The sequence below is a fragment of the Lathyrus oleraceus genome, chromosome 6 (genome assembly GCF_024323335.1).
Source record: "Lathyrus oleraceus cultivar Zhongwan6 chromosome 6, CAAS_Psat_ZW6_1.0, whole genome shotgun sequence".
Classification (NCBI taxonomy): Eukaryota; Viridiplantae; Streptophyta; class Magnoliopsida; order Fabales; family Fabaceae; genus Lathyrus; species Lathyrus oleraceus.
In genome coordinates, this window is record NC_066584.1 from 2,923,195 (window position 1) to 2,935,997 (window position 12,803).

Consider the following 12,803-nt stretch of genomic DNA (forward strand, 5'->3'; position numbering starts at 1 on the left):
ATTATGTTCTATTTGGGGTTCTATGGTTGGTGATACTTTGTGAGATATGCTCTCCACCCGAGTCTGAGAAAAACCATGGGATTAAGTTGGTGGTTGCGTAGTGGGCGCCCACAAGGAGTCTTCCTTGTTGGGAAGAAACGAAAACCCGACCTAGAGGAGATTCTCTTGAAATATTATTGCCCAACGAGTTTTTGTCACGACGATAGTATTCTCAAGTTGGATCAATGACTCTAGGGACCTTTTAACCCATTATATCCGGTGGTTATGTAGTATTTACCTGAAAAGTCTCAAACTTATTAGGTTAATACGAAAGCCCCAATCAGATGAGATCCCTTGGGCGTATTACTACCTTACAGTGGTATTCCCAACCTCGATCTATGACTCTGAGAACCTTATTAGAACCTTGGACTCGAGAGTTGTGTAGTATGGATCCACTAGGAGTCTTCCTCTTTGGGCTCATACGAAGGCCTCACCCAAACGGGACTCTGTTTAGGGATGTTATTAGCGGATGAGTTTTCATCATGACAATAACTTTCTTAAACATTGATCTATGACTTTGGGAACTTCTTTCCTTTAGCATTCTACCAAACGGGTTTTGTTTAGTAACCAAGAATACCCGCTCTCACGACCTGTATATTAACCTACATGTGGCACGCATAATATCATTCATAGCATAACATTCATACTATTTTATTTCCAAGGAATCTGAGTATCATGAGTTGCAGGAATTCAAGAAACATGGAATCAAGCAAAAGAAACATGTACTCCTTCAAGTTCAAAGATCCCGATCTAAAGAATTTACGTAACTTGGTCTCTCAGATGCACCCTGTATACATAATCAACTTTGGAAAGAATTATGGAAATTTACTCAGCATCCTCAATCAACAAGTGGACCATACAACCTTGATCACTTTAGCCCAATTTTATGACTTACCTTTAAGATGCTTCACATTCAAAGACTTCCAGCTAGCACCAAAGTTGGAAGAATTCGAGGGTCTGGTTAGGATTCCTATGAAGGACAAGCCACTATTTGAAGGGACAGATGAATCTTTCCCTCTCGAGGTCATTTCCAGTGCGCTTCACATGGATGAAAAGGAAGCAAAAGAAAATTTAGAGACCAAAGGAAATACCAAAGGGTTTTCACTAAGTTTTCTTTTGGAAAGAGCTCATACCCTGTTGAAGGCAGAAAGTTGGGATGCTTATTACTCTGCTATTGCATTGGCTATCTATGGCATCGTCTTGTTCCCTAATATGGATGGTTTCGTAGACATGACTGCCATTTGTGTCTTCCTTACTAGGAACCCAGTACCCACTTTGTTAGCCGATGTCTATTATCATATAAGTCATAGGTATACTAAGAAGAAGGGATTGATTTCTTGTTGTGCTCCTTTATTGTATCAGTGGTTTCTGGAACATCTTCCGAAGATAGGTGCTTGGGTTGAACAGTCAGATGTTAGTTGGCCTCAGAGATTGGGATCACTCCGATCTGAAGATCTCTCTTGGTACTCCAAAGAATATATCAACGTAGACATCATATTCAGTTGTGGAAATTTCCCAAATCTACTGCTCATTGGAACTCAAGGATGTATAAATGCTAATGCAGTTCTATCACTCAGACAACTTGGCTACCCAATGGAAGACCCTCCATAGGCGAATTCTTTGGAAGCTTTCTTGTTACTTGACTTTGGGGTTGAGAATCCTAGCTTATTCCAGCGAATCAAAGAAGCTTGGAAGAATATCAATCAAAAAGGGAAAGCTGAGTTAGGGAGAGCAAATGGGATTACAAAAGAACCATATTTTCAGTGGGTAAAGGAAAGGGTGCAAATAATTAAAATGCCATTTGTCGTTCGGACACCTATACCACTTCCTGAACCTAAGCTCACCCATGTCCCTATCGAAGAGATGGAGGAGCTCAAGACCACCATGGCAAAGCTAGAAAAAGAGAATGAAGAGCAGCAGATAAAACTCTAACAAACCATCAATGAGAAAAATAATATGAAGTGGGAGCTTGAGAGAAAAAAGGCACAACTTCAAGCCCACGTGGAAAAGTTCAACAAGGAGGAGCATAAGAGAAAGAAGATCAAAGTGGGATTAGAACAGGCTGATCATTGTTTGGATACTCTTAGGGGTCAATTACGACAAGCTCAGAAAGAATGTCAAGACAATGAGCGTTGGTGGCATCTAGCCACAAAGGAGAACAAAGCAATAAGGGATACACTTAGGGCTCAGATAAAGGAACTCACCAATTCTGTTCGTCATGCAAAAGTTGAAGTAGATCAGGAGTGCCGACTCAAGAAAATAGCCACTGAAGCTTCTAGGGTATCACCTATGGTATGGGAGGAGAAGTGTCAAGAAGTAAGAGATGCCAGGGAGTCTATAAGCTATTGGAAGAACCAGCTAGAATCATTAAGCCAAGACAGCTCTATATGGTTGAAAGAGCGAGAATATGTGATTGAAGATTATGAATCCTTTAAGAAGACCATAAACTTCTTACAAGGGGACAGGGGTAAGTTTCGTGCAAAACTCGATGGGCTAGTAGGATTCTGTAATTTGGTAGCTAAAGAATTGCCATGGAGGTTGAGAGACGCAGTCGAAGAGTTGAAAGAAGATAGCACTCCTCCAGCCATAATCTATTTCGTTCGGCTCTGCAAAGGGTTGTTGAAGAGATTCAATGAGGAACTAGAAGAGCTTCAGGCCAGAAAGCCAGCTGTTTAATTTGCTTATGTCTTATATTTTGTTTCTTTAAACAAATGTACTTTTGAACTATGACCTTTTTGGACCTCTATGTTATGTATTGGAATGAATGGCGTTTAAAAATTACTCCATTATTGCTATTATAAGTATTTTTTTTGTTTCTTCGAACTACTAACAACTAATGAAGCTCGAATGACTCCTTGGAAATAAAATATGCATAACATTCGCATCTTCATTATGCATCACACTTCATGAAAATCAAAAACTTACCCAACCTCTTTACCCTTTATCTAGCCACACTGACTAATTAACACTGGTACGAGACGCGAAACAAATACAAAATGACATTAGAACAAGTTAAGGCCAACCAGGTTACCATGAGGACAGATATCAATACGATCCAGGAGAAGATAGATCAACTGTTGGAGACAATGCTTGCAATCGCTCAGAGAGAGGAGCGATGAGGAAGAAGCTAGGGCAAGAAGGAATGATGGCGCAAGGTTCGAATCCCCAAGACGAAAGTTATGTCCCCACCAAGAAGAGATTGGTTCAGATACCAGTAGGAGGCAAAGGAGATGAAGGTCGTGCAAAACCTTCTGATACGTCTACTCATCATGGATCCGAGATTGGAGATGACCAATATGATGCATTCTATATGCCTGATCAACCAAAGCCTAAGGTACTTTCAGATCCGGCTGCAGATAGGCTTCGTGCCCTGGAAAAGAAAATCAGAAGGAAACAACATCTTCGGTGCTTCTGCCATGAACATGCGTTAGGTATCAAATTTAGTCATCCCGGCTAAATTTAAAACTCCCAATTTCGAGAAATACAAAAGACACACTTGTCCAAGAAGTTACCTGGTGATGTATTTCAGGAAAATGGCTGCTCATACCGAAAATGATAAACTACTTGTACACTATTTCCAAGACAGTTTGAGTGGAGCATCTCTGAGATGGTATATGAGTTTAGAACAGGGGAGAATTCAGAGTTGGGAGGATTTGGCTGACGCATTTCTCCGTCAGTACAAATACAACTTAGATATGGCACCCGACCGAACGCAGATGCAAGGGATGACTATGAAGGAGAGTGAGTCATTCAAAGAATACGCCCAGCGATGGAGAGAGTTGGCTGCTCAGGTAGAGCCACCATTGTCTGAGAAGGAAATGACCGGGATATTTGTAGACACCATGAAGGACCCATTCTTTGATCGATTAGTGAGCAGTGCCGCATCTGACTTCGCAAATCTAGTTACGATTGGAGACCGCATAGAGAAGGGATTGAGGGATGGAAATATTCCTGGAGCAGTGACAACATCTAGCGCACCAAAGAAATATTCTGGAGGCTTCCCAAAGAAAAGAGAAGGTGAAACAAACGCCATATCCAGGAACTATAAAGGAAAGCAACAAGCTTCATTTGGTCAAGTCACTGCCGTGATACCCATACCCTATCAACAGCCAATACAACAACAACAAATATATCAACCACAACATCAACAACATCATCATCAGCAAAATACCGCACCACCAAGACAGTTCAAGCCAAGACCTCCATGAAGGCAACTTGATCCTCTACCAGTACCCTATAGTCAGATATTCCCATATCTGTAGAAGGAGGGCCTTCTAACATTGAGGGAATTAAAACCAGCCATTTTTCCATATCCACCTGGATACGACGCTAATACCCATTGCGAATTTCACATGGGAGCACCTGGTCATACCTTGGAAAACTGTTTCGCATTTCAGAATCGAGTACAAGACTTGATCGAAGCCAATGTCGTTTCCTTCACTCCAAGACGCCCGAACGTGAATACCAACCCTATATCGAAGCATAAGGATGCTTCCGTCAGTGCCATTGAGGAGAGTGATGAAGGCAAACCAACCCGTAAGGTTGAAGAGATTCAAACCCCTATCACCATGATAAGAGCACAATTGCTGAAGAGTGGTCTAATCCTGAAAGAGCTGGTCGAGGAGTTTTATACAACAAATGCTGGATCGAGGCGAGTTACAGATAACTTACCGTGTCAAGAGCAAGCGTCAGGAAGAGATAGTCGTGGTAGATATCCCCTATGATGAGGTCAAAGTAGAAATACCTATAAGCCCGTTGGTGATAGAGTTCCCAGCACCATTCGAATATAAAGATGAGAAGGCAGTCCCATGATTATACCAGCCCAGAGCTTTTAAGCAGGGGCAGGAAGATAAACCTTTAATGATTAACGAACCAAATGTCACTTCAATTGTGGGGCCAGAAGGAATGACGCGTAGTGGCCGGGTATTCGCACCAAGAACTGCTGATACTTCTGAGAGAGCTAAAGGGAAGGAGGCTGTTGTCCAGATCCCTATTCCTAATCAGGGGATGCAAGACATGCACATGTCTCCTAAAGCTGGTGTCACTCGTGAGGAGGCTGATGAGTTTTTGAGAATAATCAAGAAAAGAGATTACAAGGTGGTGCACCAGCTAAACCAACACCTTCAAAAATTTCCATGTTATCTCTCCTACTTAACTTAGAAGCACACAGGAATTCGCTGTTGAAGGTACTGAGCGCCGCTCATATCACCAAGGACATATAATAGAACAGTTCGATGATGTGATAGCTTGTGTGATACTGGAAACTTCTTGGGTTTTAATGATGACGAACTACCGATTGAAGGAAAGAACCATAACAAGGCTCTCCACATCTCTTTGAAATGCTTGGATACTATACTGTCAAGGGTGTTGGTAGACACAAGTTCCTCATTGAACGTCATGCCAAAGACAACTTTGATAAAACTGCTAGTGGAAGGGATAAGTATGAAGCCCAACACCCTAATCGTAAAAGCATTTGATGGCTCAAGGCGAGCAGTGATAGAAGAGGTTGACTTACCAACCAAGATAGGTCCAACAATTTTTAATATTACATTCCAAGTCATGGATATACATCCTGGGTACAGTTGCTTACTCGGGAGACCCTGGATTCACTCTGCAGGTGCTGCCACCTCCACTCTGCATCAAAAACTAAAATTCATTACAAATGACAAAATGATTGTGGTTGGAGGGGAAGAAGATATCTTGGTTAGTCCCTTGACATCTTTCCGATATATCGAGGTGGATGGTGAAATCACTGAGACACCCTTCCAATCCTTGGAAGTAGTAAACATGATGGCCATTCAACAGACCTTGGAGGTCCCAAAATTCGGACCATCCATGGCCTCATGGCAAGGAGCTAAAGCTGTTATGGAAAGTGAAGATGCACAAGGTTGGGGCAAAGTGGTAGAATTGAAAGAGAAACGAGACAAATTTGGCTTGGGATATGACCCATCATCATACAAAGTTGGTAACCAATCTGACAAAGAGAAGATTCCTTCTGTGGAGAAAACATTCACCAGCGATGGCCACATCTTTGGCAAGCAAGTGGCAATGATCAGTGAAGAAGACCGCTAGGAGGGGGTGTCCAGCTGGATGCGTCAAGCCGCACCTAATGAAGAACTAACAAACTGGAAGGTTGTGGAAGTTCCCCAAATATTTCAAAAGTAATTTTATCATTTTTAGACAAAACCCCGTGCTCTGCCCAAGGCACAGTGGCATGTTGTAGGGCCTCCTTTATCTTTTTCAAGAGTTTTTATCATTAATGAAATGACGTTTTGCATTCAAAATTTTGTTCCTTTTCCTTTGTTTTGATCTATTTACGAAAATGGCAATCAATTTTTATGCACGCACTTTCTAAATAAACTGCATAAATCATAACATGCAGAAACACCACCGAGACTATTGATAACGACACTGCTATGGTCCAATATGACTTTGATTGTCCAATCTACCAAGCTGAAGACGAAGTGGGGGAAGATTGCGAACTCCCTGAAGAGTTGGCCAGATTACTCAGACAAGAAGAAAAGGTTACTCAACCACACTAGGAAGACGTTGAAGTTATCAATCTGGGGACAGAAGAAGATAAGAGAGAAGTAAGGGTAGGCGCAGCGCTTCAAGATACAGTGAAGACAAGACTGATAGAGCTCCTCCACGAATATGACGACGTGTTTGCTTGGTCATACCAAGACATGCCCGGATTAGACACTAACATCGTGACCCACAAGCTCCCCCTTAAAGAAGAATGCCCTGCTGTCAAACAAAAGCTAAGAAGGACGCGACCTGATATGGCTCTCAAGATCAGAGAAGAGGTGAGAAAGCAGTTTGACGCTGGTTTCCTAGAAGTCGCTAAATACCCACAATGGGTTGCCAACATTGTACCGGTGCCGAAGAAAGATGGAAAAGTCCGCATGTGCATAGACTACCAAGACTTAAACAGAGCTAGTCCCAAAGAAGATTTCCCGTTACCTCACATTGATGTACTGGTGGATAACACAGCTCAGTTCTCCGTGTTTTCCTTCATGGATGGTTTCTCAGGGTACAACCAAATTAAAATTGATCCCGAAGACATGGAGAAGACCACGTTCATTACTCCTTGGGGCACCTTTTGTTACAAAGTAATGCCATTTGGTTTAAAAAACGCTGGGGCAACATATCAACGTGCCATGGTGACTCTCTTTCACGACATTATTCATGAAGAGATTGAGGTGTATGTCGATGACATGATTGCCAAATCCCAAACAGAAGAAGAGCACATCACCAACCTGGAGAAACTATTCACTCATTTGAGGAAGTTTAGGTTGAGACTTAATCCTAATAAATGCACATTTGGGGTTCGATCTGGGAAACTTTTAGGCTTTATTGTAAGCCAAAAAGGAATTGAAGTAGATCCTGACAAGGTTCAAGCCATTCAGAACATGCCTGCACCAAAGACTGAGAAAGAGGTTCGTGGTTTTTTGGGGAGACTAAATTACATCGCCAGGTTTATTTCTCACCTTACAGCAACATGCAAACCAATATTCAAGCTTTTGAGGAAGAATCAAGGCGTGGAGTGGAATGAGGATTGTCAGATAGCCTTTGACAAAATCAAAGAATACTTGCAAGAGCCACCGATTCTAATGCCCCCTGTCGAAGGAAGACCTCTCATCATGTATCTAACCGTGCTCGATGAATCCATGGGTTGTGTATTGGGACAACAAGATGAGACTGGTAGAAAAGAGCATGTCATCTACTATCTGAGCAAGAAATTTAATGATTGTGAGACCGGATATTCATTACTCGAGAAGACTTGTTGAGCACTCACATGGGCTGCTAAGCGTCTCAGGCAGTATATGCTAACTCACACAACTTGGCTGGTATCTAAAATGCATCCCATCAAGTACATATTCGAGAAACCAGCTCTCACTGGTAGGATTGCTCGATGGCAGATGTTGTTGTCAGAATATGATATCCAATATGTTACACAAAAAGCAATCAAGGGAAGCATACTAGCAGACCATCTTGCTCACCAACCACTAGAGGATTACCAATCTTTGAAATTTAACTTTCCAGATGAGGACATCATGGTTGTTAAGGATGTTGAAGACTCCGAACTAGAGGAAAGCCTCGAGCCAAGAGTAGGTTGGACGCTCATGTTTGATGGTGCCTCAAATGCAATAGGCCATGGAATTGGGGCAGTGTTGATGTCTCCCAAGAATTTCCATCTGCCATTCACCGCAAAGTTCTGTTTTACCTGTACAAATAACATGGCCGAGTATAAAGCTTGCATACTAGGGTTGGAAGAAGCTATTGAATTGAAGATCAAGATACTAGAAGTGTTTGGGGACTCCGCTCTAGTCATTCATCAAATAAGAGGCGATTGGGAAACAAGGCATGCTAACCTAATTCCATACCAGGATTATGTGCTGAAGTTACTCCCAAAGTTTGACGAAATCACTTTCTCTCATATTCCTCGAGAGGAGAATCAGATGGCAGATGCCTTAGCAACTTTGGATTCCATGTATAAATTAATATGGCCCAACCATCAGCCTCATATTGAGATTAGGCATTTTGATGAACCTGCTCATTGCCATATGATAGCAGAAGAGCCAGATGGTAAACCCTGATTCTTTGATATCAAACAGTATCTGGAAAAGAGGGAATATCCGGCAGAGGCTTCCAGCCTTGACAAAAGGACCCTCCGGAGATTAGCATCAAAGTTCCTCTTAAATGGGGAGGTATTGTACAAGCAAAACTACGACATGGTTTTGGTAAGGTGTATGGACAAACATGAAGCAGATCAGCTTATGAGGGACATACACGAAGGTTCTTTCGGTACGCACGCCAATGGGCATGCCATGGCCAAGAAAATTCTAAGGGCAGGTTACTATTGGTTGATGATGGAAACCGACTGTTATCATTACACCAGAACATGCCACAAATGCCAAATCTATGCTGACAAAATACATGTACCACCTACTCCACTAAATGTCATAGCATCACCTTGGCCTTTATCTATGTGGGGCATCGATATGATTGGAATGGTAGAACCTAAAGCATCAAATGGACACAGATTTATCTTGGTGGCCATAGATTATTTTACCAAATGGGTAGAAGTCGCGTCTTATGCAAATGTCACAAAGCACGTAGTCGCCCGTTTCTTGAAAAATAACATCATATGTCGATATGGTATTCCCAACAAAATCATCACTGATAATGGGTCCAACCTCAACAACAAGACCATGGATGAGTTATGCGCAACATTCAAGATTGAGCACCACAACTCATCACCCTATCGACCTAAGATGAATGGGGCTGTTGAAGCTGCAAATAAAAATATCAAGAAAATCATCCAAAAAATGGTTGTTACGTACAAGGATTGGCACGAGATGTTACCTTTTGCGTTACATGGCTATCGCACGTCGATACGAACTTCAATAGGGGCAACTCCTTATTCCTTGGTATACGGTATGGAAGCAGTTCTCCCTATAGAAGTAGAGATCCCCTCGATGAGAGTCCTGATGGAGGCTAAGCTAGACGAAGCGGAATGGGTTCAATCAAGGTATGACGAGCTCAACCTTATTGAGGAGAAACGTTTGAAAGCGTTAGGTCACGGTCAACTCTATCAGAGGCGTCTTAAAAAGGCATTCGACAAGAAAGTTCGTCCCAGGGTGTTTCAAGAGGGAGATTTAGTATTGAAGAAAATCTTGCCCGTTCATAAATACTCTAGAGGGAAATGGACACCAAATTATGAAGGCCCATTTGTGGTGGGTAGAGCCTTCTCCGGAGGCGCTTTAATTCTAGCAATTATGGATGGCGATGAGTTGCCGCTTCCCACCAATACTGATGCTGTTAAAAAGTACTTCGCCTAAAAAAGTGAAATAATAAAAGCAACTAAGTCGAAAACCTGAAAGGGCGATTTAAGAAAAAAAATGGCTATCCCAATGGATCGAAATCCCGAAAGGGCGATCCAGGCAAAAATTAGGGATAAAAATAAAAGAGTCTGACCCGCTGGGTAGAAAACCCGAAAGGGCGACTCAAGCAAAAATGGGTATCCTGGTGGATCGAAAACCTGAAAGGGCGGTCCAGGCAAAAGTTAGGGATTAATTCCAAGGCGAAGAGTTGTACTTACAGACATCTGACATACCCTCGAAGACAAAGAATCGATCTACCTCACTTTTCAAAAGCAAAGTGCTCGGGCTATCGAAGATATAAGGATTATAGCAGTGTGGAAACTCAATAAGACCTCAATTCTCATTGCCATTTTGTTTTCTATGCACAACAATTACCTCATTAAGGAATTGCGTCTTTATGTACAATCACCCATTTAAGGGTCAAATCAATCAAAGAAAATTTTTTCTCAATAAAGTGTGCCCAAATCATTTTTTATTTTTTCTGTTTGTTTACAAAGAACCTTTTTTTTTTATAAATATCACTTTTTAAAACTATTGGAGAAAATAAAACGCATGTTTTAATAAGGTGGTAAAATTGCTTTTGAAACAGTAAGCGGACGAATCCTTTAGTCCCCAAGATTCACTCTTGTCTTTCATAAAGGTGAAGGACTGATTGCAGACGGTTATGTTCCTTTCAACTACTGATTAATACCTCTCCTAAATGTACTCACGGTATAGCCAGACCGGGGCAAGGCTCCATCACATTTCCAACAGAAACATTGATAAATCATGGACGGAGTATCACATGTTGAAAAGTCTGAACCTTTCAATGATTCGGAACAACCCAAATATATTCCCAAAACCACCTAGCAGGGGCATTAAAATTTGATCTCCATTGATCGCCCCAATGATAAAAAATCCATACTATTGGCATCATACCTTAAAGCGAAATGTCTTAACCGGGGCATATCCAATTACCCAGTTGCATTCCTACATGCATCACAGGCATCATTTCATGCATAATTTCCTGCCAAACAAGGAAATTAAAAAAAACACAGTCATATCAAGCATCAACATACTCATGCATAACACTCCCAAAAAATGGGAATTTCAGCAAAAAAATAAAAAAAAATCATTCTAATTCCTACATGCACACCCAAATATCCCCAGCAAAATTGCATACTTGCGTACATCCCATGCATCATCCCATGCATGGAGTTCCCACCTAAAGCGGAACATCATACAAAAATCAAATATAAAATAGCAAGATCCAAGGTCATTCGTGTATATCTTGGACATTCCTCATTTCCAAATGAAGTTATTTCCCTGCATGTGCTCGTAGAATTATTTCTCAGCAAATCATTGTTCAACTTTATGATTAAAAATGATATTTCCAGCATTTTTCTTTACAAGCATTGCTCCCCAAGCAGAGGTTACCCTAAAAAGTCTCTTATGAGCTTTTCCCCTGCAAAGCATTTCTAGTAAATCTCCCAAAAGGAGTCTTTTCAAAAACAAAATCCCCAACAGACGAATATTCGAGATACTGCTTCATTTATCTGAAGAATCTCATTTCTCTGTTTGAGATACTGCTCTAAGTATCCTCGGAGAGTCTTAGATTCAATTAAAGTATTTTTCCCTTGCTGGAATATTTTAATTCTATCATATAAGATGTTGTTTCGACTCGATACAGAGAATCTCATTTTTACTGTTTGAGATGCTGCTTCATCAATATGAAGAGTCTCATTTCAATTTTTTTAAGAGATATTGCTCTAATATCCTCGGAAAATCTTAGATTCAATTAAGGTATCATTCCCTCGTTCGGAATATCTTAATTCTATCATATAAGGTGTTGTTTCAACCCGATACAGAGAATCTCATTTTTACTGTTTGAGACGCTGCTTCATCAATATGAAGAGTCTCATTTCAGATTACTTTTAGAGATACTGCTCTAAATATCCTCGGAGAGTCTTAGATTCAATTAAAGTATTTTTCCCTTGCTGGAATATTTTAATTCTATCATATAAGATGCTGTTTCGACTCGATACAGAGAATCTCATTTTTACTGTTTGAGATGCTGCTTCATCAATATGAAGAATCTCATTTTAGATTTTTTTAGGGATACTGCTCTAATATCCTCGGAAAGTATTAGATTCAATTAAGGTATCATTCCCTTGTTCGGAATATCTTAATTCTATCATATAAGATGTTGTTTCGACCCGATACAGAGAATCTCATTTTTACTGTTTGAGACGCTGCTTCATCAATCTGAAGAGTCTCATTTCAGATTTTTTTAGAGATGCTGCTCTAAGTATCCTCGGAGAGTCTTAGATTCAATTAAAGTATTTTTCCCTTGCTGGAATATTTTAATTCTATCATATATGATGTTGTTTCGACTCGATACGGAGAATCTCACTTTTACCGTTTGAGATACTGCTTCATCAATCTGAAGAGTCTCATTTCAAATTTTTTTTTAGATATACTCTCTAAGTATCCTCGGAGAGTCTTAGATTCAATTAAGGTATTTTTCCTTTGCTGGAATATTTTAATTCTATCATATAAGATGCTGTTTCGACTCGATACAGAGAATCTCACATTTTACTGTTGAGATGCTGCTTTATCAATATGAAGAGTCTCATGCCAAATTTTCTTTATACTGCTCTAGCATCCTGAAAAAGCTTGAGCTTTATCTAGGGATGTCATTCCCTTTCTAACATATCTCGACTGTGACGTCCAAGATACTGTTCTGACAACTCCTAGAAAGTCTTGATTGTTCCATTTTACTGTGGGATGGTGTCTTTTTGCCATTTCTCACCGCATTTTCTTCCTGTATTTTCTTCCTTTCATTGCCTAGGACAAAATTTGGGTCTTCTTGTATTTAATTATCTCCCACCGTGAATG

At 40.7% G+C, this 12,803-nt stretch overlaps 1 protein-coding gene across 1 annotated transcript; it reads left to right on the forward strand.

Moving 5' to 3' along the window:
* Nucleotides 1-738: 738 nt before the first annotated feature.
* On the forward strand, nucleotides 739-1,650 carry LOC127091586 (uncharacterized). The gene has a single exon (XM_051030275.1). The coding sequence runs from the start codon at nucleotides 739-741 to the stop codon at nucleotides 1,648-1,650; it is 912 nt and encodes a 303-aa protein (XP_050886232.1).
* The last annotated feature ends 11,153 nt before the right edge of the window (nucleotides 1,651-12,803 follow it).